At 47.2% G+C, this 27,721-nt stretch overlaps 3 protein-coding genes across 11 annotated transcripts in view; 2 read left to right on the plus strand and 1 right to left on the minus strand.

Moving 5' to 3' along the window:
- MAD2L2 (mitotic arrest deficient 2 like 2) lies at nt 1-7,505 on the plus strand. 2 transcript variants are annotated; one of them, XM_066203198.1, is made up of 9 exons: nt 1-52; nt 2,062-2,113; nt 2,343-2,461; nt 3,008-3,079; nt 3,932-4,032; nt 4,152-4,246; nt 4,349-4,422; nt 5,412-5,504; nt 5,801-7,505. In XM_066203198.1, exons 2-9 carry the CDS (start codon nt 2,074-2,076, stop codon nt 5,840-5,842), a joined length of 636 nt encoding a protein of 211 aa, XP_066059295.1. In that variant the 5' UTR covers nt 1-52; nt 2,062-2,073; the 3' UTR covers nt 5,843-7,505. The 2 variants fall into 2 exon arrangements, with proteins under 2 accessions (XP_066059295.1, XP_066059296.1); XM_066203199.1 differs by lacking the exon at nt 1-52 and adding an exon at nt 152-231.
- Nucleotides 7,350-27,721, minus strand: part of LOC136300656 (F-box only protein 6-like) — a 22,602-nt gene continuing 2,230 nt past the window's right edge. For 2 of the 7 annotated variants that reach the window (XM_066203190.1, XM_066203194.1), the window contains 9 exons: nt 26,808-27,268; nt 25,701-25,788; nt 25,245-25,302; nt 12,540-12,688; nt 10,325-10,638; nt 9,576-9,702; nt 8,787-8,882; nt 8,315-8,450; nt 7,350-7,594 (listed from right to left, as the gene is read on the minus strand). In XM_066203190.1, the coding sequence (XP_066059287.1) occupies nt 7,448-7,594; nt 8,315-8,450; nt 8,787-8,882; nt 9,576-9,702; nt 10,325-10,583 (765 nt within the window). In that variant the 5' untranslated portion in view covers nt 10,584-10,638; nt 12,540-12,688; nt 25,245-25,302; nt 25,701-25,788; nt 26,808-27,268 and the 3' untranslated portion in view covers nt 7,350-7,447. Of the gene's footprint in view, nt 7,595-8,314; nt 8,451-8,786; nt 8,883-9,575; nt 9,703-10,324; nt 10,639-10,755; nt 10,806-12,539; nt 12,701-25,244; nt 25,303-25,700; nt 25,789-26,807; nt 27,269-27,721 lie in introns of those variants that run through there. The other 5 variants (XM_066203191.1, XM_066203192.1, XM_066203193.1 and 2 more) reach the window with 4 other exon arrangements.
- LOC136300657 (F-box only protein 2-like) lies at nt 10,963-17,196 on the plus strand. Of its 2 annotated transcripts, none has more exons than XM_066203196.1 (6): nt 10,963-11,043; nt 12,465-12,734; nt 13,785-13,911; nt 14,010-14,105; nt 15,167-15,302; nt 15,700-17,196. In XM_066203196.1, exons 2-6 carry the CDS (start codon nt 12,491-12,493, stop codon nt 15,832-15,834), a joined length of 738 nt encoding a protein of 245 aa, XP_066059293.1. In that variant the 5' UTR covers nt 10,963-11,043; nt 12,465-12,490; the 3' UTR covers nt 15,835-17,196. The 2 variants fall into 2 exon arrangements, with proteins under 2 accessions (XP_066059293.1, XP_066059294.1); XM_066203197.1 differs by having other exon boundaries at nt 11,012-11,043; nt 12,469-12,734.

A 27,721-nucleotide genomic window follows, 5' to 3' on the forward strand; every position in this document is an offset into this window, starting at 1 on the left:
ACGCGCCGCCGCCGCCCCCCGCGCTGGGCGGGCGTGACGGGCGGCGGGCCCGGTAAGGGAGCGGGGGACAGCGGGAGGGGGCACGGGGGCGTGGGGACACCCGGGGGCAGGTGGCCGCGCTGAGGCGGGGCCGGTCAGCGAGTGTCCTGGGCGGTCGTGGGGCGTGCGAGCAGCCCCGTTTCGGGAGGGAGCAGCGGCGAACGGGCGGGTCCCGGGCTCGGGAATGCCGAGGCAAGGCAGTGCCGTGCGTTGCCTGGGAGCGGGGCGCTCCAGGGATCTGTCCCCTCCCTTCTGCTCGCGCGGTTGAGACACCGGAGCGGGCGGCGGTGACCGGGAGCCCGGGCTGCGGGGGTGGCCTGTGCCGGCTCTTCTGGGCTAGTGCCGGAGCTCTGGTGGTTGATAGGCTGGTGGATTATAGTTACGTGATATGCGCCATCCCTGGAAATGTCCAGGGCCGGGTTGAGTGGAGTTTGTACCAACCTGGAATAGTGGAAGGTGGCCCTGCCTCTGGCAGTGTGTTGTAATAAGATGAGCTTTAAGGTCCCTTCCAACCCAAAGTGTTCTGTGATTCCATGGTCCCCCAGCCTGCACAGTCCTTGAGCGCGTAGTGCCTAGTTCCTACTTCGTGACTGTGTGGAAGGGTGGATCTCCTCCAATCCCTTAGGTTGTTTGGGCATCTCTTTAAGGAGGGATGATGTTTAAGTGAGGATGTGAACCTAAACCTCTAAAAACACAGATTGTTTATGATACTCCATAGATCTTTTGTACTAATTTGAGGGACACTGTGACAGGGGTGCTAGAGAGATACTTTACTATCTTGATTTTATTTAGTGTAGCAGATCACTAATATTCCAGAAGGTCCTTGTATACAGTGGTATAACTGTATCAAAAAACTGGGGATGAGAGTAGCTCCCTGCTTTGTGCAGATTGAACTAATTCTTTGTAGGTCTGAAAAACATGTTTTATTGCAGCTGAAACTGCTTAAAAATCAGTGTCTAAAGAGGTGAATGGATTATCTGTGGTTTGTAAAAAGTCTTTGTAGGACATCTGAGTTACTGGTGGAGCCAGGGTGCTCCAGAGGCATTTAAAGTTCATGGACCTCTGCAGTTCATGAACAGTGCTGCTGTTAGTGATTAGAATTTGCTTGCATGCAGAGAGTGTGGATAAAATACTGAAACAAATTAAAGTTTCTAATAGATATTTATGTACACTGTGGCTTAAACTGTGTAAGGCATGGAGTCTGCTATGCAGGCAAAGCTGTTGGGAAGCTCAATTCCAGCGTCTGCTGTTTGACTGTTGGCACATTAAACTCAATTTGTCGCAATAATGTGCTGCCCTTTGTAGCTCACAAATTTCAGGCTCCCCAGGGATGCAGTCATGGCCCAAGCCTGTCAGAGTTCAAGGAGCAGCTGAATGATGCTCTGAGTCACATAGTTTAGTTTTAGGTGTCCTGCGAGGAGCAGGGAGTTGAACTCCATGATCCTTATGGGTGCCTTCCAACCTGAGCTATTCCATAATCCTGTGTGACAAAGTTGACGTAATTATGCAGCTCTGCAGGGTTTGGGTTCCTTGGGACTGCAGAGAGAAGCTCAGAAGCTGTTGACAGTGGCAGCAGATGAGAACCTGTGTGATGGTGTCAGTGGAAGATCTAGCTCCAAGCTTGGGCAAGCAATGGTTCATGGAGGTGCTGGAATAAACCCAAAACCCCAAGAAGTTCTTGTGTTATAGTAGGATATGGGGCTTAGAAAAGGCAAATACTATGGAGCTATAAAAAAACAGTGTTTCTTGTGTGAGTAAAAAGTATTTGTCTGAACTTTCCTGTATCCCAGAAAGAGAGAGACTGAAAACCCCAGGAATTGAATTATGAATAATCTTTCATCCTGAGGTGTGAGCACTGGTTTGTGCACTGCTGGTAATCCCTGAGGATGTGCTGTGCTTATGAGGGGTGCTCACACCTCTCACTGTGGGCTCACAGGGTCTTCTGGTGTACAGCTCCATGAACTGACTAGATGAATAATATAGGAGCCAGAGGATAACTGCTCCTTTTGTGGTTCCTTCCAGGGCCTGGGGAAGATGACCACTCTCACACGGCAGGACCTTAACTTTGGGCAAGGTAATGTGTTGTACTAAGCTGCAGCTGGTGTCCTCGTGTGGCTTCTCCTGGGCACTGAGCTTGGGGGAGTGTTGTTGTAGGGTTGCTCTGTCCCAAAACTTTCTGCAGCTAAGAGAAGGCAGGTGAAATTTATGCAGAAAAAATACCTGTAAAAAAAGTTCCCCTGAGTCTATGGTATTGCTCTACTTTCCCACACTCTATTCCAGCATCCTTTACTTCTGTTTTTCAGTAGTTGCAGATGTTCTTTCAGAATTCCTGGAAGTGGCTGTTCACCTCATCTTGTACGTCAGAGAAGTTTACCCCATTGGGATCTTTCAGAAGAGGAAGAAATACAATGTACCTGTCCAGGTAGGAGATTTTCCTGGAAGCTGACAGCCACATGGACAAGCAAAATAGCAAGGATCAGTGAACACTCACCAGAACAAACTTACACTCCGGAAGTGATTGTTTAATGTATAGACTTATTTTAGGAGAGCTTAGTTCTTGTCATAAGAGAGAACAGCCCTGTGGCTGAGGGTACAGCAGGTACTCATGGAACAAGTCATGGACAGCAGCAGTTAAAGGCTGCCCCAGCTCTGTGCAGTGAAGTGAGGCAGCAGGAAAGCATGTTTCCTAGGAAGTAGAGATGGTTGGAATATGCTATTCCCAATATGCTGTTATGGGTATGCATTCCAGATACACAACAGCTGTGTGGGTGCAGTGACCTGCCTCAGCTGATTAACCCTTCCCTGAAAGAACTGCTGGTTTGAATGGGCAACTCAGCATTTTTCAGCACTATTTGAAGCATGACTTGAATGCCTTCTACACACTGCTGCTTCTGTTTAAATCTTCCCTTTTAGCATTGTCCTGGCTGATATTAAACACAGCTCTGACTCTTCCCTGTGTTTGCTGCAGATGTCCTGCCACCCAGAGTTGAACCAGTATATCCAGGACACGCTGCACTGTGTAAAGCCACTGCTGGAGAAGGTGAGCTTAGACTGGGGACCTGGGCAAAAGTACTGCAAGTGGATTTGACAGAAAGTAAGAGTACATAAATATTATCTTAACTGCAACATTTGTTTACAAATTTACCATGCACAATATAGGAGCTGAGAAAAGTTCCTAACGAAACTAAAAACATCACAATTTTTCCTGGCTGTTAAGACCCTGCCTTGCTTGTCTCACCACACAAGGACACATGTCTCCATATTTCCAGTTACATCATCCTACTATTCTGCTTTACAATCGATTCCAGTTTAAGCACCTGTTGTGGCAGAACAGTTTGAATGCTTTGCTGTGAACCAGCAAGCAAAGGTAGGTCTGGACTCTAGGTTTTGTGAGAGAAGGTTGTGACTGATGAAACACTCCAGGAGGCTGCTGACAGGTTTTGTATGCCTTGCTCTTTACAGACAATTTTAATGCACATGTAGAAAATGGAATTAGGTCTGTTTAAAATCATGGTTGTGCTAAGTTCCTCTGTTTGGGCAATGGTCTGAATGTATCTTCACTTCATCAGTGCCCATCCGAGTGACACAGTGAGATGGCTGTGCGTTTCCTCCTTAGTTCTAAAACAGGATCTAGAGGAAAGTACAGTTTAGCACACTTCATCTCCCTCAGACTTAACCACAAGCTGGCAGCTTAACACCCAGCAAGAAATGGCTTTGCAAAAGCATTTTTTCTGATTGCTAAGAATAATCTGAACTCAGGTTTTGGAAAAGGGCTTGTGCTGTCAGGCCCAACAACTGAGTGTACTCCCACTGCATCAAAGGATACGAAGCACACTGTGGGCAGCAGACAGCTCATATTAAGGAAGGGATTTTTCTGTGTTGGTTCCTGCAGAACGATGTGGAGAAAGTTGTGGTTGTAATCCTGGATAAAGAGCACCACCCCGTGGAGAGATTTGTCTTTGAGATCACCCAGCCACCTCTTCTTTCCATTAGGTGAGGTTTCCATTCCTGCTTGCCCATCCATGGCATCCAAAACCCAGCCCTGGGAGATATTCTGGAAGTAACTTCAGGCCATTGCTGCATGCCAGTAACAACTTCTGTCTCCTCCACAGTTCTGAGTCCCTGCTGTCCCACGTGGAGCAGTTACTGCGTGCCTTCATCCTGAAAATCAGCGTGTGTGATGCTGTGCTGGACAACAACCCCCCAGGTAAATGTCACTTGGATCCAAACAGCCTAATGCCTGGCATTGCTTGGCTTGGCTGATCCTCTGGAAGCTGTCCCCTGAGCTGGAACCTGACACTTCTCTTAGGTTGCACCTTCACAGTTCTGGTTCACACACGGGAGGCTGCCACACGCAACATGGAAAAGATCCAGGTGATAAAGGTGAGTGATATCCTTGGGCACCTGAGATTGTGTGTGAGAAGCTGCAGGGCAAAGACTGGGCAGTGCAGAGTTTTGGCACCTCTAAAGTTAAGGCTGAGAGATATTTTGAACATGTAGATTGCTGTCACATGAGGCACATCACTACTTTGGTGAAATGGTTTATGCTGATGAGCTGACAGCACATTTGGTACACACAGCCACAATTTTAGACAACTTTAAGTATTGAAATAGATTGTAACAATACTCACTGCCCAGTGCTTGCTCAGACACTTAGAAATACTTAGGCATGTAGAATAGGTACTTGAATTTAATCAAGCAAAAAAGCAGTGCTCAACCACCATCCACTGTGTGGTGGCTGATTTTGTATGAAGAGCAAGAAAGAGAGATTCAAGCAACTAGTAGGTTTGGGGGCACAAATACACTTTATCTTACAGGAAACTGTGTGCAGAACACTTTCTAAAGGAAGATGATTTTTTAAAGAATCCTTGGTTAGATGCAGGGAAACGTTTTTCCTGAGTCAAGTTATTTTAGGTGTCCTAAGGCACAACAAATCAACCTAGCAAAGTATAAAATTATTTCAAAATGGAAGTTTCTTCTGCACTGCTTAGTAATGGAAACTTGTGGTGTAGTTGACCCACCTTTAGACTTCCAAGGCAGGATGGAAACCCATACCATAAGCATTCTGGAGTTGCAGTTAAATCCTGGTGTAATGAACTGGGCATGGTAGCTCAGGACAGCCGAGAGTGTATAATTTAAAGAAGTGAAATGTCACCTCTGCAGTAAGTGAAGTGGGCTGACCTCACAGTGTGATGCTGTAACTGAAGATAATTATGCTGAACATCAGGGACAAGCGTGCACGTTATGTTGTTGTGGAAGGCTGAATTACCTGTTCCTCCCTCAGCCACTTTACACAAAACAAGTGCTGAGGAGGAGCTCACCTTACAGCACTGCTGGGCTCTGCCAGTAACACCTTGTGTTCCTGTCCCCAGGATTTCCCTTGGATCCTCGCTGATGAGCACGATGTGCACATGCACGACCCCCGGCTCATTCCCCTGAAAACCATGACATCTGACATCTTAAAGGTGAGCAGAGCATTCTGACCAAGGGGTGCTGAACCTGCTGTATTTCTGAACGCTGAATGCTCTGACATCACCTCTGCAGTTTTCTGTGGTGCAACTTTAAAAAATACTGCTGAGCAGTAGCTTAGCCTTGCAGATGTCTGTGCCAGTAATCAAAGCAGGGCAAGACTCCTCAGTAAAATAGGAAACCTGGTTATGGGGGAAGGTGTAAGCACTTCCTATTCAGCCTGCTGCAAGCTCTTTTTTTTCCATTCACCTACCTGTATACCAACAGGACTGTTGCTTGTTTCTCTCTCCAGATGCAGCTATATGTAGAAGAGCGAGCTCACAAAGGCACCTGATTTCAAATCTTCCTTGCCTTCAAGCCTCATCTGATCTTCCAGTGGAGTAAGATCTGTCACAAACTGTATCTTGATAACCATCTCTTCAGCTGGCCTTCTGGGTGAATGTAGAGCAGCTGCTGCCTCTTTATTTTAAGTGCTCTTACCACTGTATAAAGAACTGACTTGGAACAGGGAACCAGAGCCTGTTCCCATGTTGACTTGTGTGAGAGTACAGGTGTTGATACAGTGTGTCCCTGGGGAGTCAGTGCTTTATTACCAGTTCTCACCTGAAAAAGGGCAGCTCCATTGCACACAAGCAGTGATAGACAGCAAGGAGCTGTCACACAATCCATGAGAGCAACATTTGTGCTAAGGGGGAGTGAGGCCTTATGTAATGTCTGTTCACTGTGACCATCCCAAGTAGTCTTCAATAAATCCTAAGTTTTACCCCAGTAGAACTGGGCTGAGTTCTGTCAAAACCAGGCTCCCTTCTTCAGTGAGGAAGTATTTTTATTTTCTGTGGGGCTTCTACTGCTTTTCTGGCCTGTATGTGAACTCTGTCAATTCCTATGAAAGGCTGTACAACCTTTGTCTCTCCCCTTTCCCTCAGAGGTGCCATTAACAACCTGGAATTTATCTGTCCAGCAAGGACACCTGGCAAGTATCCTACTCCTAACAGAGAATAGGCAAGGAAAGCACTGTTAATCCTACACTTGTCAGAGAAGATGGAACATGGCCTCAGCATTAGTTCTGGGTATATAGGGGTGGCAGACACAGTTCAAAGTGAGCTGAGCTTGTTTGTCAGAGAATTTGGTACACTAGCCTGTCCATCACCTCCTGCTTCCTCCATGTAACAAGTGTAGGAACATTACAGATCAAGGCTGGGCACTGCTTTAACATTTTATGTTGGGTTTCACTGCTCAGTACAAACCAAAGGTGATGTGGGAAAAGCCCAGCACCATCAAAAGGCACTTGTGTTGTTAGGCAGCTGCCTGAAGGGACTCCTTATCTCCTCTTTCTCTACCTGTTCATTCAAACACCAAGAGACTGTTTTGGATAGGAAGGCAGGTAACATTTTGATCATACACACTTAGAGAAAGGGTAAGGAATTCACTAGCAGTGACACAGCATTAGGAACAAGGGTGACAGTTTCCTGATGCTATGAAAGGTCTGATGCAGATCATAAATCTTAACTGAATCTTAAAACTGAAATAGGAAAGAAAATAACCATACAAAACAATCTGTGGCAGAGTACTTGTAGATATCATTAGTAATCTGAAATTAAACATTTTAGCCTTATCTTTCTTAAGTTCCATAAACAAGAAAGTATCTTTAAGACTGTGTGTGTTAGCAAAAGAATATATTAACTAGAAAAGATAGACCTCAGATTTAATTGTCCCAGTTTTCCTCTGGAAGGGCACCAGTAATTGGAGTAGCATCCATGCCAGGAGAGGATGGAAGATGAAGACAGAAGCCCTTCCAAAGGGCTGGGCCTGCAGAAGTTCTGCTGTGAACAAGAGCTGCAAGACAAAGCTAGGACACACCCAGAGAGTGCAGGCAAATAGTGCACCTGAAGCCTTTTGGTTACAGTCCTGAGGTAAAAGCAAACCCTTACATTGTGCTTCATAATGCTGTCTGGGGCCCAATGGTGATGCTGGTGTTGGTGACACGGATCCCATACCACCCTGCCCAGAACTGGGTGTCCTGGCCTCCGTGCTGGAACCAGATGTAACGAACTCCTGCTGGGTAGTTCTGGAAGGTGTGAGACATCTGGAGGGAAAAAAGAATAACTCTTAATTTGCCTAAATAAACCAGCGCTCACCTAGAAGCTCAGAAAACTACAGTGTGTGAGTCTTAGAATGAGCTCTTCCTGAACCCAGATATCTTTCATTGAAAGTGCACCATACCCTGGGTCTGTTTTTTGGGGGGGTGTGGGGGAGGGGAGAGAAGCCTTTCTCACTCAGCCTTTTCCCCAAAATCCTATCTGAGTTAAACTAACATTAAGCTTGATTCTTAAGTGCATGTATAACTAACATCTAATGTAGAGTGTACAGCAAATCAAACCAGTTAAACACCTGTAACAGTTTAAGAAAAGTGAAATCTGCAATACTTGGGTATCCATGCAGTATTTTTAAAACAGTTTTTTGATCCAAAAGACCCCTGAAATCTGCTCTCGTTACTTAATTATTTAGACAGAATCTTACATATAACCAAGAAACAATTAAAAAGACTGCACTAAAACAACACAGAAGGCTACAGGATACTCTCTAGAAAATGCGGGGCACCTAAAAATAGCACCAGTCTCATTCAGGACACTACTGCTTCTTCAGCATCATGAATAGCAAGGACAGACTCACCTCTATAGAGTAGAGGAGGCTGAGGAGCAGAGAAAGTCCACTGGCAACTAAGTACTTTTGGCCAAGTAAGACTTGCAACACGCAAGTATCACAACACAGCTGTAAAGCTCCTGCCTCCAGGGCTGCTGCTCACCTCTCTCCACCTGGCATCACTCCACTGCTCAATGACTACTGGCTCAGGGTGGAATTCCTCCAGGACGATGTAATCTTTGGAGAGCAGCCTCACTGTGAGCTCGTATCGGCACCCGCAGTCACACCTGGCAGCGTACCTGGAGAGGCAGGAGGAATCAAGGAGCAGGGCTGTGTATACAGCATTCAGTTTTCTTTACGTTTCAAAAGCAGTCTCCAAGGGGCTCCCTGTCTGCAGAAGAAAAGGAATGTCATCCCCATAGCTATAGAGAAGTTCTAGAACTTGCAGCTATCCCACCCTTTACAGGATTGCCACCTTGTAGTCCAGTGAGTGAGTTTAAATTTAGCTTATTCTTTACTCAAGAACTACAACTCCCAAAGAATAAAGAACTGATTTTATAGCATGAAAAGCTCCAGAAGCCTAGCTTACCTCTAGACCAATGCCAGAAATTGTAATTTTCAGTGCTTCCACTCACCAATCCTTGACTGTAATTTCAGGCCGTTTCTCATCCATCAGCTGATTCGAATAGCCTTCTTTCTTCAGGGTAATGAGTTGAGACTTTAAGCATGACCTGAAACATACACAGAAATACAGTTCCACAGAACACATCTCTTCCCTCTTGCTGTCCTTTCCCTGCCAGCTGTAATACCCACCCAGATCCTGAAGACCCACAAAGCTGACCTGGCTAAACCCTGCCTTATCCCTAGCCAGAACCTGACAAGAAAATGAACTGAGTTAGCTTCAGCTAACCAAGATAAAAAGAATAGTTACCTACAAGCTGGATTAAGAGGGGTCCCTGTACTTACGTATTGGTAACAGGAAACCAGTGCCTAGTGCTTGTAAAAGCTGTTGATCCTCCTCTGGTGACAGCTTTTATTACAAGTCATTAGTGGGACACACCTACCACTTGTGGAGGTTAGAGCTTTGACCTTGTCATGTAAATGCAGTTGATTAAGTTTGCCAGATCCTTAACCTTTCCCTACCACCTTTGAGAGAGGAGAAGCAGGGATCCCATGTGGATTATCCTAACTATAAAAATTACAGGAAGTTCCTGGTAGGCAGAAAAATTTAGCACCTGCTGTGATCAATTCTCTCAGCAACACCCATCTCTTTAGACTAACTGGCATAAAGGGTTAATGAAGCTCCTTCCTTTTCCCACAGGTGATCTAAGGTTCAGTAACCTGCCTTGTAACCATGGTGCCTTTCCAAACAGATATGAGAAAGCAGGTTTCCCAGTCCCAGATTACTGGAATCCAGTTCTTACCCATATGAAGTGACAAAGTATTTGTGTACTCTGGGGTCTGGCGTATTAGTTCCATGAGCTCCAGGCAGATCCTCAATTCTCCACTGATCTCCTCCATTAGCATCAAGTGTCCAGTGCTGGAAGTTCTCTAAAAACACAGGTGTCCAAGGTGAGGGTTAGGACCTCATTTCAGCTACCAGCAGGATCTCAGCTTTCATTAGAATCAGCAATAGGAGAATTCTAGGAAGCTACTTGGCATTTTCAGATCCACTGTATCTTTCCTACAGCTGTAAGTGACTCCTGTCATTATGCCGTCATTACCTTTAATGTGGCTGTTAGCATCTAGGCAGTAGGTAGCAGATTTCTGATCTCATCAGAAAATCAGCAGCAGCAATAAAGCAGAATTACTGTGGTCATATTAGCCAAGTATTTGGTAACAAAAGTTCTCCAGCTGCCCAAATGTTTAATCCCAATACCTGATCGTTTCACTGCCACATTGTACTTACAGTGCAAATTAATTGTCACTGCCTGCTGTACTGGGGCCTTATGACTCCAGATTTTTCTGGCTAAAACCACAGAGTATTAGTAAATACATATTTATCTACCTAGAGCAGTTTTATTGCAGGAGCTGGGCTGTGAATCTGACCTAGCAGAGCTACACCCAGTATCTGGACAGTCCCACAGCACCAGCAGTAGCTGAGGCACGCAGGACACTGACTCATGCTGACTGCTCGGAAACTCTTACTCCTTTATTAAATAAAGAAACAAACCTTCAGCACAGGGGTTTTTGATTAAGTTTCTCTTCAAGTGGCAGAGCATACAGAAGATCTTCCAGTCCGAGACGCTTCTGTCCAAGCTCTGACGATAAAACCCGTCTCGCTGACACTTGCGCTTCCACAGGGTGGCCAGGTCCACCACGTACCGCCACTGCGTGCACACCAGCCGGCAGCTGCGGAGCAGGTCCCGGGGGGGCAGCAGCGACAGCAGCTCCACCAGCACATCCTCGGGGAGGTCGCCGATGGTTGTCATGGCAGACCGCGGGCCGTGGGAGGGCGACGGGGAATCCCCGGCACGACGGGCCGAGCTGCCGGAAGCAAAGCCAGTTTCCCCTCGTTACGGACAGAACCACGGACAGAACCACGGACAGCCCAGCCGGCCCCCGGCCCGCTCCCCGCCCGGCCCGGCCCCGGCCCCGGCCCACCTGGCTCCGCCCATCTGCTCGGTCCGGACACGGATGTGCGGGCCCGCCGCCCTTCCGCGGGGCGGGGCCAGCACGGCGGGGGCGGGGCCAGCACGGCGGGGCGGGGCCAGCACGGCGGGGCGGGGCCAGCACGGCGGGGCGGGGCCAGCACGGCGGGGGCGGGGCCAGCACGGCGGGGGCGGGGCCGCGGTCCACCCTCAGCGGAGCCGGGGGCGCTCTCCCCCTCAGAGACTCCTCAGACCCTGATCGGAGCTGGACTCGCCTCCGGCCCGCCCGCGCAGCAGTAAGGTAAGAGCGTTCGGTGCCTCCCCTGAGTCCCTAGAGGTTTTCCGGGGAGAGAGGAGGGACACACATGTGCCCCGAGCGCGTCAAGGGATGGGAGCTGCCCGGGAGCGTGTTCCTGATGCAAAGCCCTTCCCAGCTTGGATGCTTAACTGGGGTGGGAAAGGAAAGGTACCTGCGCCCTTCTCCTGAGTGCGGGAGGGAGCTTGGCTAACTGTGCTCCATCAGCAGGCAGGGAGCAGGAGAGGCTTCTGAAGTTCCTCTACGAGATGAAACCAGCATGATCCCTACCTCCCGCCTACTTTTAAAAACTTACATTTTAGCCTTCGGGGCTGTGGTTGAGGGTTGGAAGTGTGAGGAGAATGGGAAATCACTAATGCTGTCTCCAGGAAAGCCAGGGAAATTTAAATTCTAGTTTGCCCTTGCTGAGTGCAGTGCAGATAGAGGACACATCTGAATGTCAGGATTTAGGATGCTGTTACAGCAGTGACTCCCTATTTCTTCCCTTCCGTGCCAGGTTTGGCACCATTTTATTTCGTTAAGTTGCATGCCAGGGTATTTCACCTCGGTTCTTAGTCCTCTCCCCGGCTTAATGAGTCATTCCTGAGAAGTTTGGCTGCATCCATGCAGTCTCAGCACCTTCCCAGCAGCAGGACTCAGCTGACATAAAAGCAGTGTCACAGTGCATCCCTCACGGATGACACGGGCTCTGAATCTGCACACTCATCTCTCCATAGTCCTGCAGCACCTGCACCTGGAACTCAGGGCAGCAGAGAGCTCCTCCGAGTTCAGAATTAGCACGTGAAGTTAGAGCAAACACTTCTGACTCAATTCCTCCAGTTATGAGGCCATAGACGATAGAATATTGGAGAGTATTAGCTGAGTTATTTTCAGTTGTGCTCAGACCTTTATTTTATACTGACTCCTGACTAAGGTGATTAAGTGCCAGCACTCTGAGGGAAAGCCTGTCAGATACAGAATGAACCACTGCAAAGGTGGCTGGCAAGATGCTTAACGCTGATATTTGAGTACTGCTTTGCAGTATTTGTTATCAGGGATGTTCCTAAAGGCAGAACAGACACCCGTGTGCCTCCCTCTTCAGAGGAAATCATTACTGAGAAACTGATTTTTGCAGCAGCAGAGATTCTGGAAGGACTGATTCCAGCCTGGAAAGTGAACAGACTGCCCATAATTGCAGTTGTCAAATACATACATTTTGTAGGCAGATTTAATTCAGGGCTTTTACTTCGAATATAAAAATAGTAATCTGCTTCAGGATATTAACTTAATAAGGAACAGGAGACCGTGAAGCTAGAAAATCATGCCTTCAGACAACATATTTCTTTTCCCTGTTTTTCTGCTGCATCAGTGTCTGACATGGCTGAGGGTGGGAAACCCTGACCACTCCTCTCCCCACTCTCTCTTAGACAGCTGTGCCCAGCCTGCCCCAGGGATGGAGTCCCTCCCTGAAGCAGTCCTGATCCGAATCCTGGCTGCCATACCTGCAGTGGACCTGGTGCTGGTGTGCCGCCTGGTCTGCTGCCAGTGGAAGAACCTGGTGGATGGAGCTGAGCTTTGGATCCTGAAGTGTCAGCAGGAAGGCCTCACCACAGCAGAGTCAGATGCAGAGAACTGGCAAAACTTCTACTTTCTGAGTAAGAAAAGGAAGAATCTCATCAAGAACCCGTGTGGTGAAGGTGAGAGACATCACAACAAGCTTCAAGGTGTCACAGATGACCAATCACTGAGAATTGCATATCTCTAGTCTTTAAAAATAGATCTTAGTTGCTGTCAGGTTGCAGAATTTTCTCCTTGCCCAAGAGTCAAGTCATTCAATCCATGCAGACAAATAATTTAATGAGCACAAAGGCCTTTGATAATCAGCCTTTGCAAAGGGCTTTACCTGACATTAACTTTATATAACCTCTGCAGGGATCTAAATCATGTTTGAGATGTCCTTTGCAGAAACCATCCAACACAGTAATGGCCGTGGCATTTGTTTCTGTATTGCTTCTTGCCAAGCCATGAGAGGAGAGATGAAAGATTTTCCCAGCTCAGGGGCAAGTCTGCCCTCAGCTCACCCTCAGGCTTCTTTCCTCAGAGCAGCTCAGGCCAATCATGTTTTCACCCTCCTCACCACATCCCATGTGCCATTATTCTGAATCTAAGAATTTCTCTTGCCAGACCTACAAGCTGCTAAGTAATAAGCAGCAGTAACCAAGCCTCACAACCCAAGCAGCAACAATTTCACACATCATAGACCAAAGCAGTATCAACACAGCTTCCCCATTTTGTTTACAGATGACCTTCTGCAAGGTTTTCCAGCATCCAGGTTTCCCTCTAGAAAACCCTGATGTTTAAGGTCTTATTCCTTCAGAAAATACCACTAAGTGCTTTAGAAAACTTAGAAATAAAGCAATCAGCATCTGTCCCCAGAGTCTTTGTGTGCAGTGACACTGAAAATGCTGACACACTTCAGAATACCTAAATTCTTTCCCTGAAGCACTTTCTTAAACCCACGTGTACACAGCCACTTTGCTGGGGAATGTTAAAGTTTGGTGTGATTAGGCCCAGTCAGACTAAAGGTTTTTGCCTGACCTCTACTTAACAAACACATAGTCTACATACAAAATCAGTGCTGTGTCTAATATTAAACTTTCACAAGCCAGAGGAAGGTTCCAGTGGAAGATGGTCAAATTCCCCAGACCCACAGGACTCATCCAAAGTCTCTTTTCTGCCATTTGCAGAAGACTTGGAGCACTGGGGAGAGGTAGAGAATGGAGGTGATGGCTGGAAAGTTGAAGAGCTCCCAGGGGACTTTGGAAAAGAATTTCCTAGTGAAGAAGTCCATAAATACTTTGTTACATCTTATGAGTAAGGCTGCTTTCTTCTGTTATTCTGGAAAGGGGGCATTTTTGGTTCCCCCTAGCCCCCGGAGAGACTGTGGTACCAATTAACATCTTGTGTTTCAGGTGGTGTAAGAAGGCTCAGGTCATTGACCTTAGGGCTGAGGGCTACTGGGAAGAACTGATGGACACAACCCAGCCTAAAATCATGGTAAGAGACTGGTAAGTATTAAGGAAGAGTCTGAGGACAGGCAGGCAGAGGGTTAAGAAAAGAAAGAGCAGGGAGGGCATAGATTCATATCTATTGGGCCTTAAAACCTCAGCTGCCAGGATCCTGGATGTGGGACAGGGCTCACCGGCAGCTCCCACAGGCTTTAAACTGTTGGTCCAAAGCCCAGGATCCTGTGATGAGTGAGGGGAGGTGGTAGGCTGGGCTAAGAACCGTTGCAGATTTCCATCTCAAACCAAGGCCACAGTAACTTGGTGAGTGTGGGGGAGCCTTTGCAGAGCTCCTACAGATAATGCCTTGTCTTGGTATGGAAAGACAGGTGTCTTCCAGGGAAAGCTGCAGTTTCCCTTGGAATGGAGAATGTAAACCTCCTCTCTCCAAATTCTAATTTTGCAATTAAGGGGCTTTGAGGCAAAGATATGGGAATAGGAACAACAGTTCTTTACAAGGAATATTAAAAAATGCAAATGTAGTAGTACAAAAACAAGCAAACAAAAAAAAAATCCTAGAAACACTGACAGAGTCAGAATATGACCTGACATCCTGTTGGTCAGGGTGTTGGGAGCAGTCCAAAATAAATCCTCCTGGAATGACAGATGTGGTTCTGTTGGAGCAGAGATGATCCTGTAGAAGGATCCAATGGTGGTGAGATAGGTCCAGTCTTCCTCTGGGAATCCAGTGCAAACAGGCTGTGCTGGTGTTCTAAATCTCAGGTTTTATCCTGGTGGGAATGCTGGGCTCCTCCCCCTGGGTGGAGCATCTCCCCATGGGATGATGGAATTGTATCAGCCCTGCAGTGAGACCATTAACAGCAGATATCCCCTGGAGGGAGGATGGGTGGTGCAAGAGATAAGAACACTGCCCCAGGTGATTTGAACAGCTGCCCATTAACAGAACACACCCACCCCATCCCCTTTGGAGTCACGAGGAATGGGGTATACTAGAGATAAAGAAAACACCTCCCCAGCCGGTTTCAACAGATGGCAAATAGAATACACGCTTTTGGTTACATGTTGCAACCCCAGACACGCCAACAGCTTGGATCTCCTTGTAGGTACGCAGGACGCAGTGATGCTGGCTGCCTCTACGAGCTGTGTGTGAAGCTGCTCTCTGAGAATGAGGATGTGCTGGCTGAGTACAAAAGTGAGACTGTCACCATCCCACAGGACAATGATGCCAGCTGGACTGAGGTGAGTTACAGCTGTGGGCTCAGCAGGTGACACCCAACCTACATGACCCAGGAATATTTTTAAGAATTCTCCAAGGGGAGGGGAAGGCTCTGTCATGTGTTCTCTGGAGCCATGACCCTATGATTGAAAAAGGGAAAGGGAGGCTGCTTTACAGGACACTTGGAGACTAGCTGAGTCACCACTAGCAGGTGTAAAGTGAAGGAGATGTCCAACTGGGAGTGATTAAGTGGCCTTAGAACAATGGGATCAAAGCTTCTCCCACTGTAAATGTCCCCACTGTTACTCAGCCTGGTGGTCTGACTGTGACCAGTGGGGCTGAAGGCTCTGTGCGCTGAGCAAGGGCAGGTTTGTGGTGGTTTGACACTTACTAACAACAGTTTTGTCTCTTGTCCCAAAGATCTCCCACACCTTTTCCAGCTATGGGCCCGGGGTGCGTTTTGTCCACTTTGAACACGGTGGGCAGGACACGCTGTTCTGGAAGGGCTGGTATGGTGTCCGTGTCACCAACAGCAGTGTGACAGTGGAGCCATAGCTGGGCTTGACCAGGATCTGCATGCTGGAGCTGACTGCCCTCGGGGCATCCCCATGCCTTTGGAGGGTTTCTGCATGGTGCTGCTTCTGGCTATAAAGCCTTTCTGCATAGGAACGTGCCTGCAAGATGCCAGGAGCCACCACCCATCCCTCCTCAAGAGGACTGTGCAAAGAATCTGAATGAATTTGTGAATGCACCACAAGACTCAGCCTCAGAACCTGCACTGATGTTCTGTCAGACAGATCACCTGAAAGTCCTGCAGTCCTCCTCTCTTTAGTCTCTAATCCCTGGCACCCCGCCTGAGTCATATCTCTCCTGCTCGCTTCCCAGACTTGGGCACTCCTTAACTTGAAGGGATATTTTAAGTATATTTTCCGGAAGTTAGAGTGGGAAGAAAAGAATAAAGAGAACCGCAGACACTGTGTCTCTAAACATACCAGGGAAACACAGAGCCCGGTCCCCAACTGTTTCCATGACCTGCAATGAGAATCTTTGCTTCTCCCACTTATAAACAGCTAACATTTTTTAACAGAGGGGCTCTAGCTTGGCTGTCAATGCTATTAATTTTTAGTGATAATGCAAAGCAAAAGAGATTGAATTCTTTTCTCTTACACCGTTCCCAGCATCCATTTATCAAGGAAAGTGTTGGGAAGAGAAACCTGTCTGGGGTCCAATCCTGGGGCTTCATTTGGCTCCCTCACATAGCTAGGGTCTGAGAGTAATTGCTGGGGGAGAGAAAGAAAGAGATGACAACAACTTAGGGAAATGGGTTAGAAAAAATTGGGGATAGGGTCCAGGAACAAATGGAAACAAACTCATTTACCCCATCCTGGCCTCTGCACGCTTCATGAAACAAGCATTCTGGTCATCCAGTGTGACTGCTAGCAGGACACAGAAAGCTGCTGGCCTCGCTCCACCTCTACTGACCGTGCCTGCAGGTAGTGCACATCTGCCTCTGCCATGTGCTTGCTGACAAGACAGCACTTCAGTCTCCCACTTGTGCTCCTTGATATCAGTCAGGGCTGTGAGCCCACCCTGAACAGACCCCTAAGCTTTCCTGGACCAAGACTATCCCTGCTAGTTACTCCACTCAGAAGAGCATCCCCTAACCGAGCTGGTGTTGCCTGGAGAAAGTATTTATATTGCCTGGAGAAAGTATTTATATTTTTGTGTCTATCTCTCTGTCTTCTCTCCCTGGGCAGCCATTTAAGTGCCCCCTTATACTGGTACTGCCTGCAGCCAAAGGAAAGAACTTCCCACCTGGACACTGTGCATGCTTCTTCCTCAGGCTTCCTGCACAGCTGCACCCAGGTGCCACACACACATACCAGAGTCCAGACAAACATAATAAAGTGACACAAATGTGTGTGGATTTCCTCTTGTGTATAGGGTATTTGTCCTCTGTGCTCAAGCATTTTGATTATGTGGAGCATGTCAGCCAGTTCTCTCCAAAAGCAGGAGTCACTGTACTGTGTGTAATACCATGTGTGTCCCTGAAAGAGGAACCTGCTCTGTTCCCCAGCACCCTGCACCCATGGGAAGCACTTCATGTGCAACGGGTCTGCAGTGTAACAGCAAGCTAAAGTGCATTTCAAGCACAGTGGGAATTCATTCAAGGCACAGAGAAGGTACAGGAAAGCTTCAACAAAGTCCAGCCCTGCTGCACACCCTCCAGGTCATTTGTCACTAGCTCTACTGTGAGTTCAACCTTAGTTCTGACCCAGAATCAGTTCAGAATTTAATTGTCTCCCCTCCCTTACCTCTGCACACACAGTCATACAGTGCTGCTTTACCCACCCTTAGCCTTTAATGCAGCTGTTAGTTAATATTCAGCTCACTGCCAGCTCCCTGCCCCACAGAAGAAACTATCCCTCCATTTGTCCCTAGGGAATCAGTATATTCAGGGGATCAATATTTCACACCTCAATGCAATTGTTAAACTCAACCTCTCCTAAATCACCATCTTACAGTCAGGATAAAGCTCAGGATTAGGCTCTCAGATATTGTGGCCCTTGTACATCCGGGGTAGGACCATGGTCCCCACTTTGGGTTTATCTGGGCTGAAGCACTGAACACACACAGCTTCCCCAGCAGCTCTGTCGCAATGAATGCAGCTGCCTGAGGCCTTTTCTCCCTGCACTCCCTCTCTATGTTAGCACCCCCATGTTCACACTGGCTGTCAGGGGCAGCCTGCAAAGCTTGTGCTGACCTTCCCACTCCTCTCCAAGAGGTGTTTTCCCAGTGCCTGCAGCCTCACTGCAGAGAACAGCCACCTCTGCTTCACAGAGCTGCTCACAAAAGCTACTGCTGACCTCAGGGGAGCAATTACTCCTCACATTCAGCCGTGTCAGTACTAGATTCCCAAAGCAAGTGAGTGTCTGGGTACACGGGGGGAAAAAAAGTCTTGCTCACATTATAAATATTTTGTTCCAAATGCCTTTTGAATTTTGATCAAACACTGTAAGCCTGAACACACTGCACCATACACATACACCCTATTCCATGTCAATTCACCCATCAGAGACAGAGTGCAGAAGGGTGATGGCTTCTCACACCTTACAGACTTCATGGAAATTGAGATGATGCAATTTCATAGGATTACAGAAACTAAGTGTAACTGGCAAAAGGCCTTACATGTATCAAATCTCCCAGCTGCTGCAGGGCTCTGTCACCCACCACTTCCAAACAGACTTCCTTCTGCTTTTTGCTGTGCCATCAGCAGCAAGCAGCTGTGTGACACTACACAGTAGCTTCTGGGACCACTATGACCAATGCAGATGTGACTCATATCAGATATTTGCATCCCTCAGACTCAGAGTATTTAGAAATCTGAGCATTAAAACACAAAGATTGAGTCTTGCTGAAACATTCACAATGAAGAAGGAAAAAAAAGTACCAGAAAGCCAAAACCACATTAAAGAGTCCCCTCCCAGTCTTGATCATGGCAACAAGAGCTGCAGAAAGAGCTTGTGTTCCTTTGTGCATCATGCCCACAAGGCACCCCAGCAGTGCTGAGCTTCACTGAACACTGAAGTGTTTTCCAAACACCGACAGCAGAATGGAACATCCCCACTGTGAAACATTCACAGCTGGATGATAGGACTGGAGAATTTAAGACAGGAACCCTTCACTCTTTGCCAAGACACCACATGAACATTTCTTACCCCAGCTGCTTTAACACTCAGAGGCTCCAAGAGAAGCCCTGGTACAGCACAACAACCCTGTCCTGCTCTAACCAGCTGGCACCTGATGTCCTGGGTGGCTGATTATACTTGGTGTCTGCTGTTGTACAAGATATCACTGTCATTTTCTTCTCTACAAAGCCCACCACAGTTAATCTTGGATATAAATGTCATTAGAGTTAAAAGGGGGTTGTTGGCTTGTTTTCTCTTTTGGTTCCCCCCCCCACCTTGGGGTTTTTTAGGGTTTGTTGTTGTTGTTGGTTTTTGTTGGGGTTTTTTGTGTTGGTTTGGGTTTTTTGGGGGTTTTTTTGTTTGGGTTTTTTTTGGTGTTGTTGTTTTGATTTGGGTTTTTTTTTTGGTGTTTTGGTTTTTGGTTGGTTGATTGGCTGGTTGATTTTTTTCATATTAACTTCTACAGCAAGTCTCTTGCAGAGGAACAGAACAGAGCAATATGGGGTCCTGGCAAGGAAGCACTATCATATATCTTCTGTCAAGTCTAATTGAATTTTTCTATATGAAGCATCTATTATTACCCACCTGGGGGGTTGTGGACAGATTGAGGAGTTTTCTCCCCCACTAGGCAATTCAAGGCTGGGGATGGGACTGTTGGGGGAGAAAATAAAAGTAATCTATCTGATAATTCCCTGTTGCTTGTAGCCCAGCTGTTCTAGTTGTAAAAGGGAGGGTAGTTTAGGAACTTGATTCCTTCTAAATAAGTTTACAGAGGCTGGGAATGGCACTTCCTGCCAAACAGGATAGCAAAGCATCAATAACTGCAGCAGAGAAATTCACCTGAAAGCTGTAGCAGAGATTAACAGATTGACAGATTATTCTGAGTTGGAAGGGACCCAAAATGATAAAAAGCAAATGGCCCATACAGGGGTTGAACCCACAGCCTTGGTGTTATGTGTTATTAGCACCATGCTCTCTAACCAAATGAGAGACTCTCAGGGCAGGTGTCAGTAGGGTCATGGGGAGAGGGATGGAAGACCAGGGACTTACCCTTGCCTGTCAAGAGCAGAAACTTCCCCAGGAAGGGGAAAGCACTGGACTAGTGAAGAAACACTCCCTGAGGCACACATCTCCCTTTGCAGCCACTCCCACACCTCCTTCACTGCTGTCCCACATCTCATACAGGTACCTTAGGGGACAAAGTCCACATGTCAGTGCCTTGGCACTGAGCTCACCTGATTCCTGCTTCTCCTTCCATGCAATTATTTCCTTCTGATGTGCTCAGAGCAGTGACTCCCCTGGCCTCAGTCTCCTTCCCTAGCAGGGAAATAAGGACCTAAAGATGCTTTCCTACTGGGGAGACACTTTGGAATTACAGAGAGAACAGACACAGCTGGAAAGTCTCACAGAACCTGGCAAGCACAAGGATTGCTCAGAGAGCCGAACTCCTTACACAGCAGCCCGTGTGTAAAGCAAAGGTTCACAGACAACCAGAACAACACACTCATGGTCAAGACTGACACACTTGAGGAAGAGATGTCGCAGGCACAGAGGAGCCAGACACAGGCAGGCAGGCACAGCTGGAGGCTGTCACCCTCCCCAAGCCCGGTCCCTGGGCGGTGACAGCAGAGGGCACTCGGGCTGCAGGCAGGAGCCGCTGAGGTTGCCGGCTCTCTCCGTGCCAAGCGACACGCAAGAGATGTGATTCTACCGGTCTGGATGCTGCGTTTTGGGTCTGCTTCTGAGCCCTGCACCTCGTTTTTTTTCCGGCTGCAGCTTTGGCTCGAGTGAAGGTTTTCTTCTCATGCTCTTGCAGTGCCTTACCGGCATGGTTTGCAGTGCAGCCTTTGCTGCACAGACTCCAATGCTTATCCCTGCCATCTGGGACACCTATATATGCATTTTGGAAGGATTGTTGCCTCTAGGGCAGCAGACAAAACACACTTCTATTGGATGCAAGCAGCTTTTTAAATTGCGATGAGTTATCAGAGCAGTTTAAGCTCTGCTTAAGCAGAAAGCAGTTCAAGCAGAAAACTGCCTGAACATAGACCAAGGCCTTTCAAATTAAAGTTGAAGCAACACAATTTGCTCAACACTGACCTAGAGTGTTGAAGTCTCACTCAAATTAGTAACATGCCTTTCCTTGCAGAGTATTTTCTAACCTTAATGCAGCCCACAAGGCTCACAGGAGTCTCACCCAGAGCAGCAGGGCTGTCTGTGCCCAGATGCCCCATGCCCAGGCACTCCCAGTGCCCCTGCCCACCTCCCCTGCAGGCAGAGCTCTGCAGCCCTCCCCAGCCAGGCAGGAGTCCCAGGCACATCACACATGCCCTTGGCTGACCTCCCTTGCAGGCACTCAGAGTAACTCATCTGGAGCTGGTATCCGTGCAGACCCATTAACCACAGTGCAATCAGTGCTCCCAGAGAGGCTGCAATAAAGCCATAAGAGTGCTCGTTGGGCTGATGGATGGTGGGGAAACACATCCCACTGCAGCAGGAACAGGGGCTGGGCACTGACAGGGAGGGGAGGGAGCTTTGGCTGCCACAGGCCTCCCACAGAGCACATTGCAGATGTTCAGAAGCACTGAAATGCAGTGGGATATTTATATCCAAGTTTCCCTGAACATGAAGCTTCTTCTCTGAAGAGATGAGGGTAGAGAAAGGATGGCATCAGAGCTCTGTTACTTGCAAATCCTTGCAGAAGGACCTGAAGTCAAGCAGTGCTATTTCTACCTCACCACACATAGTGCAGCTCCTCTCGTTAATATTGACACAAGAAGCACTGCAAAATGAAGCAGATAAAATCCTGATCCAGATATGAGTAATGACTTCGCATTTTATTTGAAAATTAAACTTAATCTTGTGTTGACTGTGCTGTACAAGGCGAAATAATGAAACAGATTAAGATGAGATCTTGTTCACTCTTGCTGAACAAAAGCCAATTAATTGTCAGCAGGATTATTGTGAAGTCTTTCTTCTCTCAGACAAATACAATCAGATGGAGTCTGTGTGCTGGTGCAGGAGGCTGGCTTATTGGTGACTCTGCCTAGACAGCTGAAAACACTGCAAAGACTCAGTTACCCACACAGACACTCCTCCCTTGATTTTTCCCAGTCTCTCCTGCCAACTCGCACACAGGAGAGAGATGCTTTGGAACCAACACACACACTTCCAACCATACAACCCAAGCCTGCCTGCTCTAAGTCCCCTTCTCCTGTCTAACTCAGATCCCTTCCCACCTGTACATCACTCCTGACACAGATCCATCCAGCCTTTTTTCAAAGCTTTCTGGCTAGAAAGGCTTTACCCTTGCAAATCCTCTGTTACAGTCCTCCATCATGCTGAGATGTTTCTTTTCTCATCCAGACAAAATCCCTGTTGCAGCCTGTTTGCTATTTGCCTGGTCCATAGCAGAGCCATCTTTTACCTGTCTGCCATGATGACAAGGAAGTAATTCCTGCCTCTTCTCATCTGTCATTTTTCCAATGTAAAACAGCAATCTGCGAAAAGGCAAGGATTGTGGGAAAAGTTTCTAATGTCACTGCTCTCCCAGAAAAACGAGGGAAGACTCAGCACAAGGACTGACTATGAGACCTGATGAAAGACTTCAGCACTGCAAGAAATATCACTTGGGAGTCATTCAAGCACTGCTGGGTACATTCACCACTGCATGGGAGCCCAAAAACAGCACTGGAGTGTGAGACGCAAGGAAAGGTGCAACAGATTTTGTGGCACTGAAGGGTGGTGGTACATCACAAAAATAGCTGGCATGGAAAAACAAATCCTACTTTTAGCTGAGAAGCTTCAGGGTAGGAAGAGAAACCAACTCCAGCATACCTGGAAAAAGGAGAACACCTGTGCTGAAGTCACTGCCCCACTCCTATGGCAGAGTGAAGCTAAAACACACCCTATCCTGCCAACTCATGACAATCCCCCTTTTTCTGACAGCACCAAGAGCTCCACGCAACTCACTAGGGAAGGAGTCAGCAACAGCTAGAAATGAAAGGCATTGAGAGAATTTGTGAACAATTTACTTGGAGAAAATACTTCTTACTTTCACACCAGGTTAAAAAAAAAGTAAATTCCCACCAAAGCCTGCAGCACCAGCATCGACAGACAAAAATGACTTAATAGAAAAAAAAAACCAAAACCCAAACAAAAACCAAAAAACATGGGCAGGGAAAGTGATTTTCTTTGCCTGCATTGCCAGGGGAATTAAATCTTGTTTTTTCCCCATCACCACCGAGTGGAATAATCCAATATATTAAAGTTAATGTGCTTCTTGTATTTATTGCTGTGTATTTGACCTAACAGAATTTTATTCCTACATCAAGAATAAAACCATTCCGGAAGGCAAACTGCAAAGCTCTAGATCAATTACTACCATCTCCAACAGCTGAAAAGTGAGTTATTTCTTGTAAGAGAGAAAAAAAAAAAAACCCTAAAAACAAAAAAATCCTTTTCCCTGTGCAGCAAGTTCTGCACTGCAGACCTGGTGAAGTTCAAGAATATTGAGTTTGGTTTCTAGGCAACTTTTTAAGAAATCAGGCAGCATCCTCAATCACCCGTGTCAGATGCTCGTGTCCCCCAGCCCTCACAGCACTCAGTCACCCACTCTTAGTGGGCTGGGCAGAGCAGAGAGCTCAGCTCCAGCCCACACTTCCCACTGTGCCTTCAGGGGCCACAGGGGATTCAAGGCACCCAGCAATGGCACCTGTCCAAGGCAACTCCTGCTGGTAAGCAAACAACACCACAGGCACAACAACATGAAACTCGGGTGTGAGAGGGCCAGGCAGAGGTGGACAGAGGCAGGGTGACGACTCACTGATACAAAATCACTGAAATAAATATGAAAACACTCCTTGTGTCCTGTCTTGGGCCAAGCCTGCAGGATGCCACCCTGTCTGGGAGGGGTCTGGACCAGCACACACCAGCTGAGCCTTCTTTCTTACTATTGAGGCTCTGACGCTTTGCTTGGGGGTGGTTTACAGGCATACCCGGGTTTGGGGATCCCCAGAGGCAACACAAGCTCCTCAGTTGCACCTCAAGGGGCTGTTTGCTGGAATATCTGAGCTAAGACCCTTCAAATCAGCCTTCCACAGAGGGCAGGGAACACTAATCCTTCCGGATGCACTCTCATGGCATTGGCTACACCAGCTGGGAAAGGGGGTGCTGAAAATGTGGCACATTTGAAGAAGCACAGGGTTCCTCTAGATTTTAATGGTAGCAGCATTTATGAGGAAAACCAAATAAACCAAAGGAAATTATACTGATTTGTTGCCATTGATTGCTTCGGTTCAAAGAAATGAGAAGCTGCAGTACTTATGATTTGACACATTCATTACAGAAACGGAGATGCTGCTCACAGACAATCAGGAAGGTCAGGGCTTCTTTTCTCAGTGGAGAGTTTGGGATTCAGTATGCATGAAAAAGGGTGAAGAAAGGGGCTCTGATAAAAGGCAAGATCATATTTATTAAAAAAAAAAAAAGCAAGAGATGCATTAACCTTTAGAAAACAGCAAATGTCCCATAAAAAACCAACATGCAGGGCTTGCAACACCTGTGTTTGTACAGAGTGCTAGGGCTGGCAAAAGAGAGATAAAAGAGCAAAACTGCAGTGAAAGGCAAACTCAGTGTTCCTCCTGGCAAGTGCAGGAATGCAAGTGAATGTCAAAAAATCTGAAGGTACTACTTCAATATCCTTGGTACTTTGGGGATTGGTAACCTCAAAAGAGACCTAGACCCAGGCTGAGCTACTGGGCTTCTTCCCAGTGTGGTCACCAGGGCTTTTGTGCATCCCACTGCAGTCTTCCCATCCTGTGTCCACAGCCAGAGAAGAAACCAGGTGATACACACCAAGGACAGCTTCAAAACAAGAGCAGATACCATCAATCACAAGTCGATTGACTTGGAGTGCACTGAGGCATTTATTTGCCACCTGGAAATCTTTTAACCACAGCTCTGAAGACTGTTTCATGACAGGGATGTTTCTTTACATGCTTTTCTTAGGAATTAATTCTAAGAGCTTCATTATAAAGAAAAAATAACAAAGGTACATGACAAAGGACTCCTCGAAAGTCCATGGGACTGAACTTCTGTTCCTAGAGAGACTCCAGGTTAAAAAAAAAAAAAAAAAGAAAAAGAAAAAAAAAGTTTCTGAAGAGATCAGTGAATAATAAACAGGAAATCTTTTCCCACTGTGCACTAAGTCATTGGAGCTCCATGAATAACTCACATTTGTTATAAGGTAAAAAATGAGTAGAAATGCTTTCCTACCTCCTGCACCCTCCCCTCCACTCCAGGACTAGCATAGCTGAGCACAGGGTTTTCTCTCCTAGAAGTAAGTAAGTAAATAAACAAATATTAAAAATAAAAAATAGTTGCTCTGCATGGTTTCCCTGCATGCCTCTTGAACATGTAATTTTGTAATTTCATTTTCAAGGTCTCGAATGCCCACTTACAGACCTTGAAACAACTCTATCACCTGATCCTATACAAATCAATAAGGAGGAAATAAATCTATTTAATGGCATAGTCATGGAGTACAAGGAGAGGACTCAGGCAGACGACTATCTGCTGACATCTTTCTCCCACTGTGTGCCGGACATCTGCTCTCCCCAGCTCAGCTAGCCAGGTCTTTCTAGTGAGAGACCTGTCAGAAAGGTCTGAAAACTCCATATGGCTGAGCTGCATCACTCTGTGGTTCATTCTCAACAAAAAACAACAACTTACCAAAGATGAAGAAATGGCTGAGGTACTTAACATCTTCTTTGCCTCAGTTTTCAACAGTAAGACAGTTGTCTTCAGGACAAGTCGCCTCCTGAGGTGGGAGATGGGGACAGGGAGCAGAACAGCCCCTTGTAATTCAGGAGGAAGAACTTAGACACAAGTCTGTGGGACCAGGTGGGCTCTGTCCTAGGGGGATGAGGGAGATGGTGGAAGAGCTCACCAAGCCACTCATTATTTCTCATCAGTCCTGGCTCACTGGGGAGCTCCCAGAGGACTGGAATTAGGAGCTGGGAGTACAACAGGTTATGCAGACATATTTTGCATCCTAAGACTCCTCTAAGTTTTGACTCAGTCAGGACTTTCTCCAATCATGGCATTTGAAATTAAGTTTCCACCATAAATACTATGAACAATTTTTGTAATGTGACTGCAGGAATTAGAACTCCTTGCTATTTCGATGGTAGGTAGGAAGAGACTTTCTAAGTCCTGGGACTTAGATCCACCACAGCTCACAGATGTTAGTAGAGAGCTGGTATTCTCATCCTGGCTCCATATTGTCCACTTCACTGCATGTCCCTATAGGTTAGCTCAACCGCCCCCCCCCCCCAACCAAGTTAAAAATCAAAGCAGAGCTGGACATATCAAAATTCACCACTATCAAAGATGTTCACGTGTTTTTCTACACCAAGCTAGTTGCATCGGAACATATCTCACAGGGGATTACTTCACACTTTGCTCCTCTTCTTCCTGGCCCCCTTGTCCACTCACATAATCCCTCAGTTTACATCTGCACATGCCAGCAGCCTGTAAGGGACTGGGACTCTCAGGCAGGCAGCACCTGCCCTCCCCTCTGCACCCTCTCCCCTTTCTTCTGGAACAACTGCAGGCAAATTTGGCTCACCATCCACCCCAGATCAGGCAATAGGGATGCTCTGGAGCCCAGCCCAGCCCATGTGCCATGGAAAGCATCAGCCTTTCAACACAAATGATCAGCTGTGCAAAGCAGCTTCCACAGGGAAGAGGGAAATCAATTCCTCCTGATTCCCCTCCTGAGCTCAGCTTATCCCTGAAGCATGAGATTAAATTACCCTTATCATTATGGTAGCTTGCCTTGCTAGAAATGTTATTAGCAGTGATGAAATTATCCAGCCCTGTTTTATGCTGGAAAGAAATGCAGGAGGCTCGTCATGACTGCTACAAGGAGTGGGTGCTCTCTTCAGCAGAAAGGGAAATGCTCTTCTCCAAGTGCCATAATAGCCCCTCCAAAGGAAGGACCAGGACCTTGGCCTCAATTTATGCAACACACTTCTGTCACTGAAGTCACCAGCTGAGGACCACAAGCAGATGATGGTCAGGTTTTTGATGGCCAAGAGAATTACACCCTCAGAGAGCTGTGACATCCAGGCCTTCCATGTAAATCCAGGTATTGGCATTGCAATTCCTCGATTCCCTTTTCGAGCTCTGGCCCAGGCAGGACATTCCCACATTGTATCGTTGAATTGGGCTTCACTTCAATACCACAAGTGCTAGTTGTCCTGAAGTTGTGCTGGGCAGAGCTCCAGCTGTTTCACCTGGGTATGGAGGCAACAGGAGAAGTTTCTGACCTAAGGGACTGTGAGCTCTGCCCCAGAGGACTGGAAACACACACGTCCCAAGAAAATCCAGGCAGGATTTCATTCACAGAGATCAGGAAATGATCTGGAAGATGCAGCCCTGTAGCTTTGTCTTGGGTTATCACTGTGCCCACAGGCCACTGCAATTCACAACGCAGGCTTTGGAGAGCAGCACTTCCCCCAGCTGGACAACACAACTGGGACATTGCTTCCCTTCCTCTGCTGCTCTCTGCTCTCTTGGGAGAGACCTGGGAGCTGCCACTTCTCAGCACAGGTAGCCCCTGGCAACAGCAGCTCCCAGGGCCCAGAAGGACATGCAAACCAAGCTCAGTGTATCAGCAACCAGCACATCCAGTAACTAATGAGAAAAGCAAGGCAGAGACAGCAGGGAGACAATTTTGAACCAAATCA

Source organism: Chamaea fasciata, unplaced genomic scaffold (genome assembly GCF_029207755.1).
Source record: "Chamaea fasciata isolate MVZ Bird 193981 ecotype frontalis unplaced genomic scaffold, bChaFas1.0.hap1 SCAF_23, whole genome shotgun sequence".
Lineage (NCBI taxonomy): Eukaryota > Metazoa > Chordata > Aves > Passeriformes > Sylviidae > Chamaea > Chamaea fasciata.

Bases quoted from the DNA above. Each gene is read 5' to 3' on its own strand.
- MAD2L2 (XM_066203198.1), top strand. From the start codon at position 2,074: ATGACCACTCTCACACGGCAGGACCTTAACTTTGGGCAAG. The intron at 2,462-3,007 runs GTAGGAGATTTT...TGTTTGCTGCAG, and splicing joins AATACAATGTACCTGTCCAG to ATGTCCTGCCACCCAGAGTT. The intron at 4,247-4,348 runs GTAAATGTCACT...CACTTCTCTTAG, and splicing joins GCTGGACAACAACCCCCCAG to GTTGCACCTTCACAGTTCTG.
- LOC136300657 (XM_066203196.1), top strand. From the start codon at position 12,491: ATGGAGTCCCTCCCTGAAGCAGTCCTGATCCGAATCCTGGCTGCCATA. The intron at 12,735-13,784 runs GTGAGAGACATC...TGCCATTTGCAG, and splicing joins CAAGAACCCGTGTGGTGAAG to AAGACTTGGAGCACTGGGGA. The intron at 14,106-15,166 runs GTAAGTATTAAG...ATCTCCTTGTAG, and splicing joins AAAATCATGGTAAGAGACTG to GTACGCAGGACGCAGTGATG.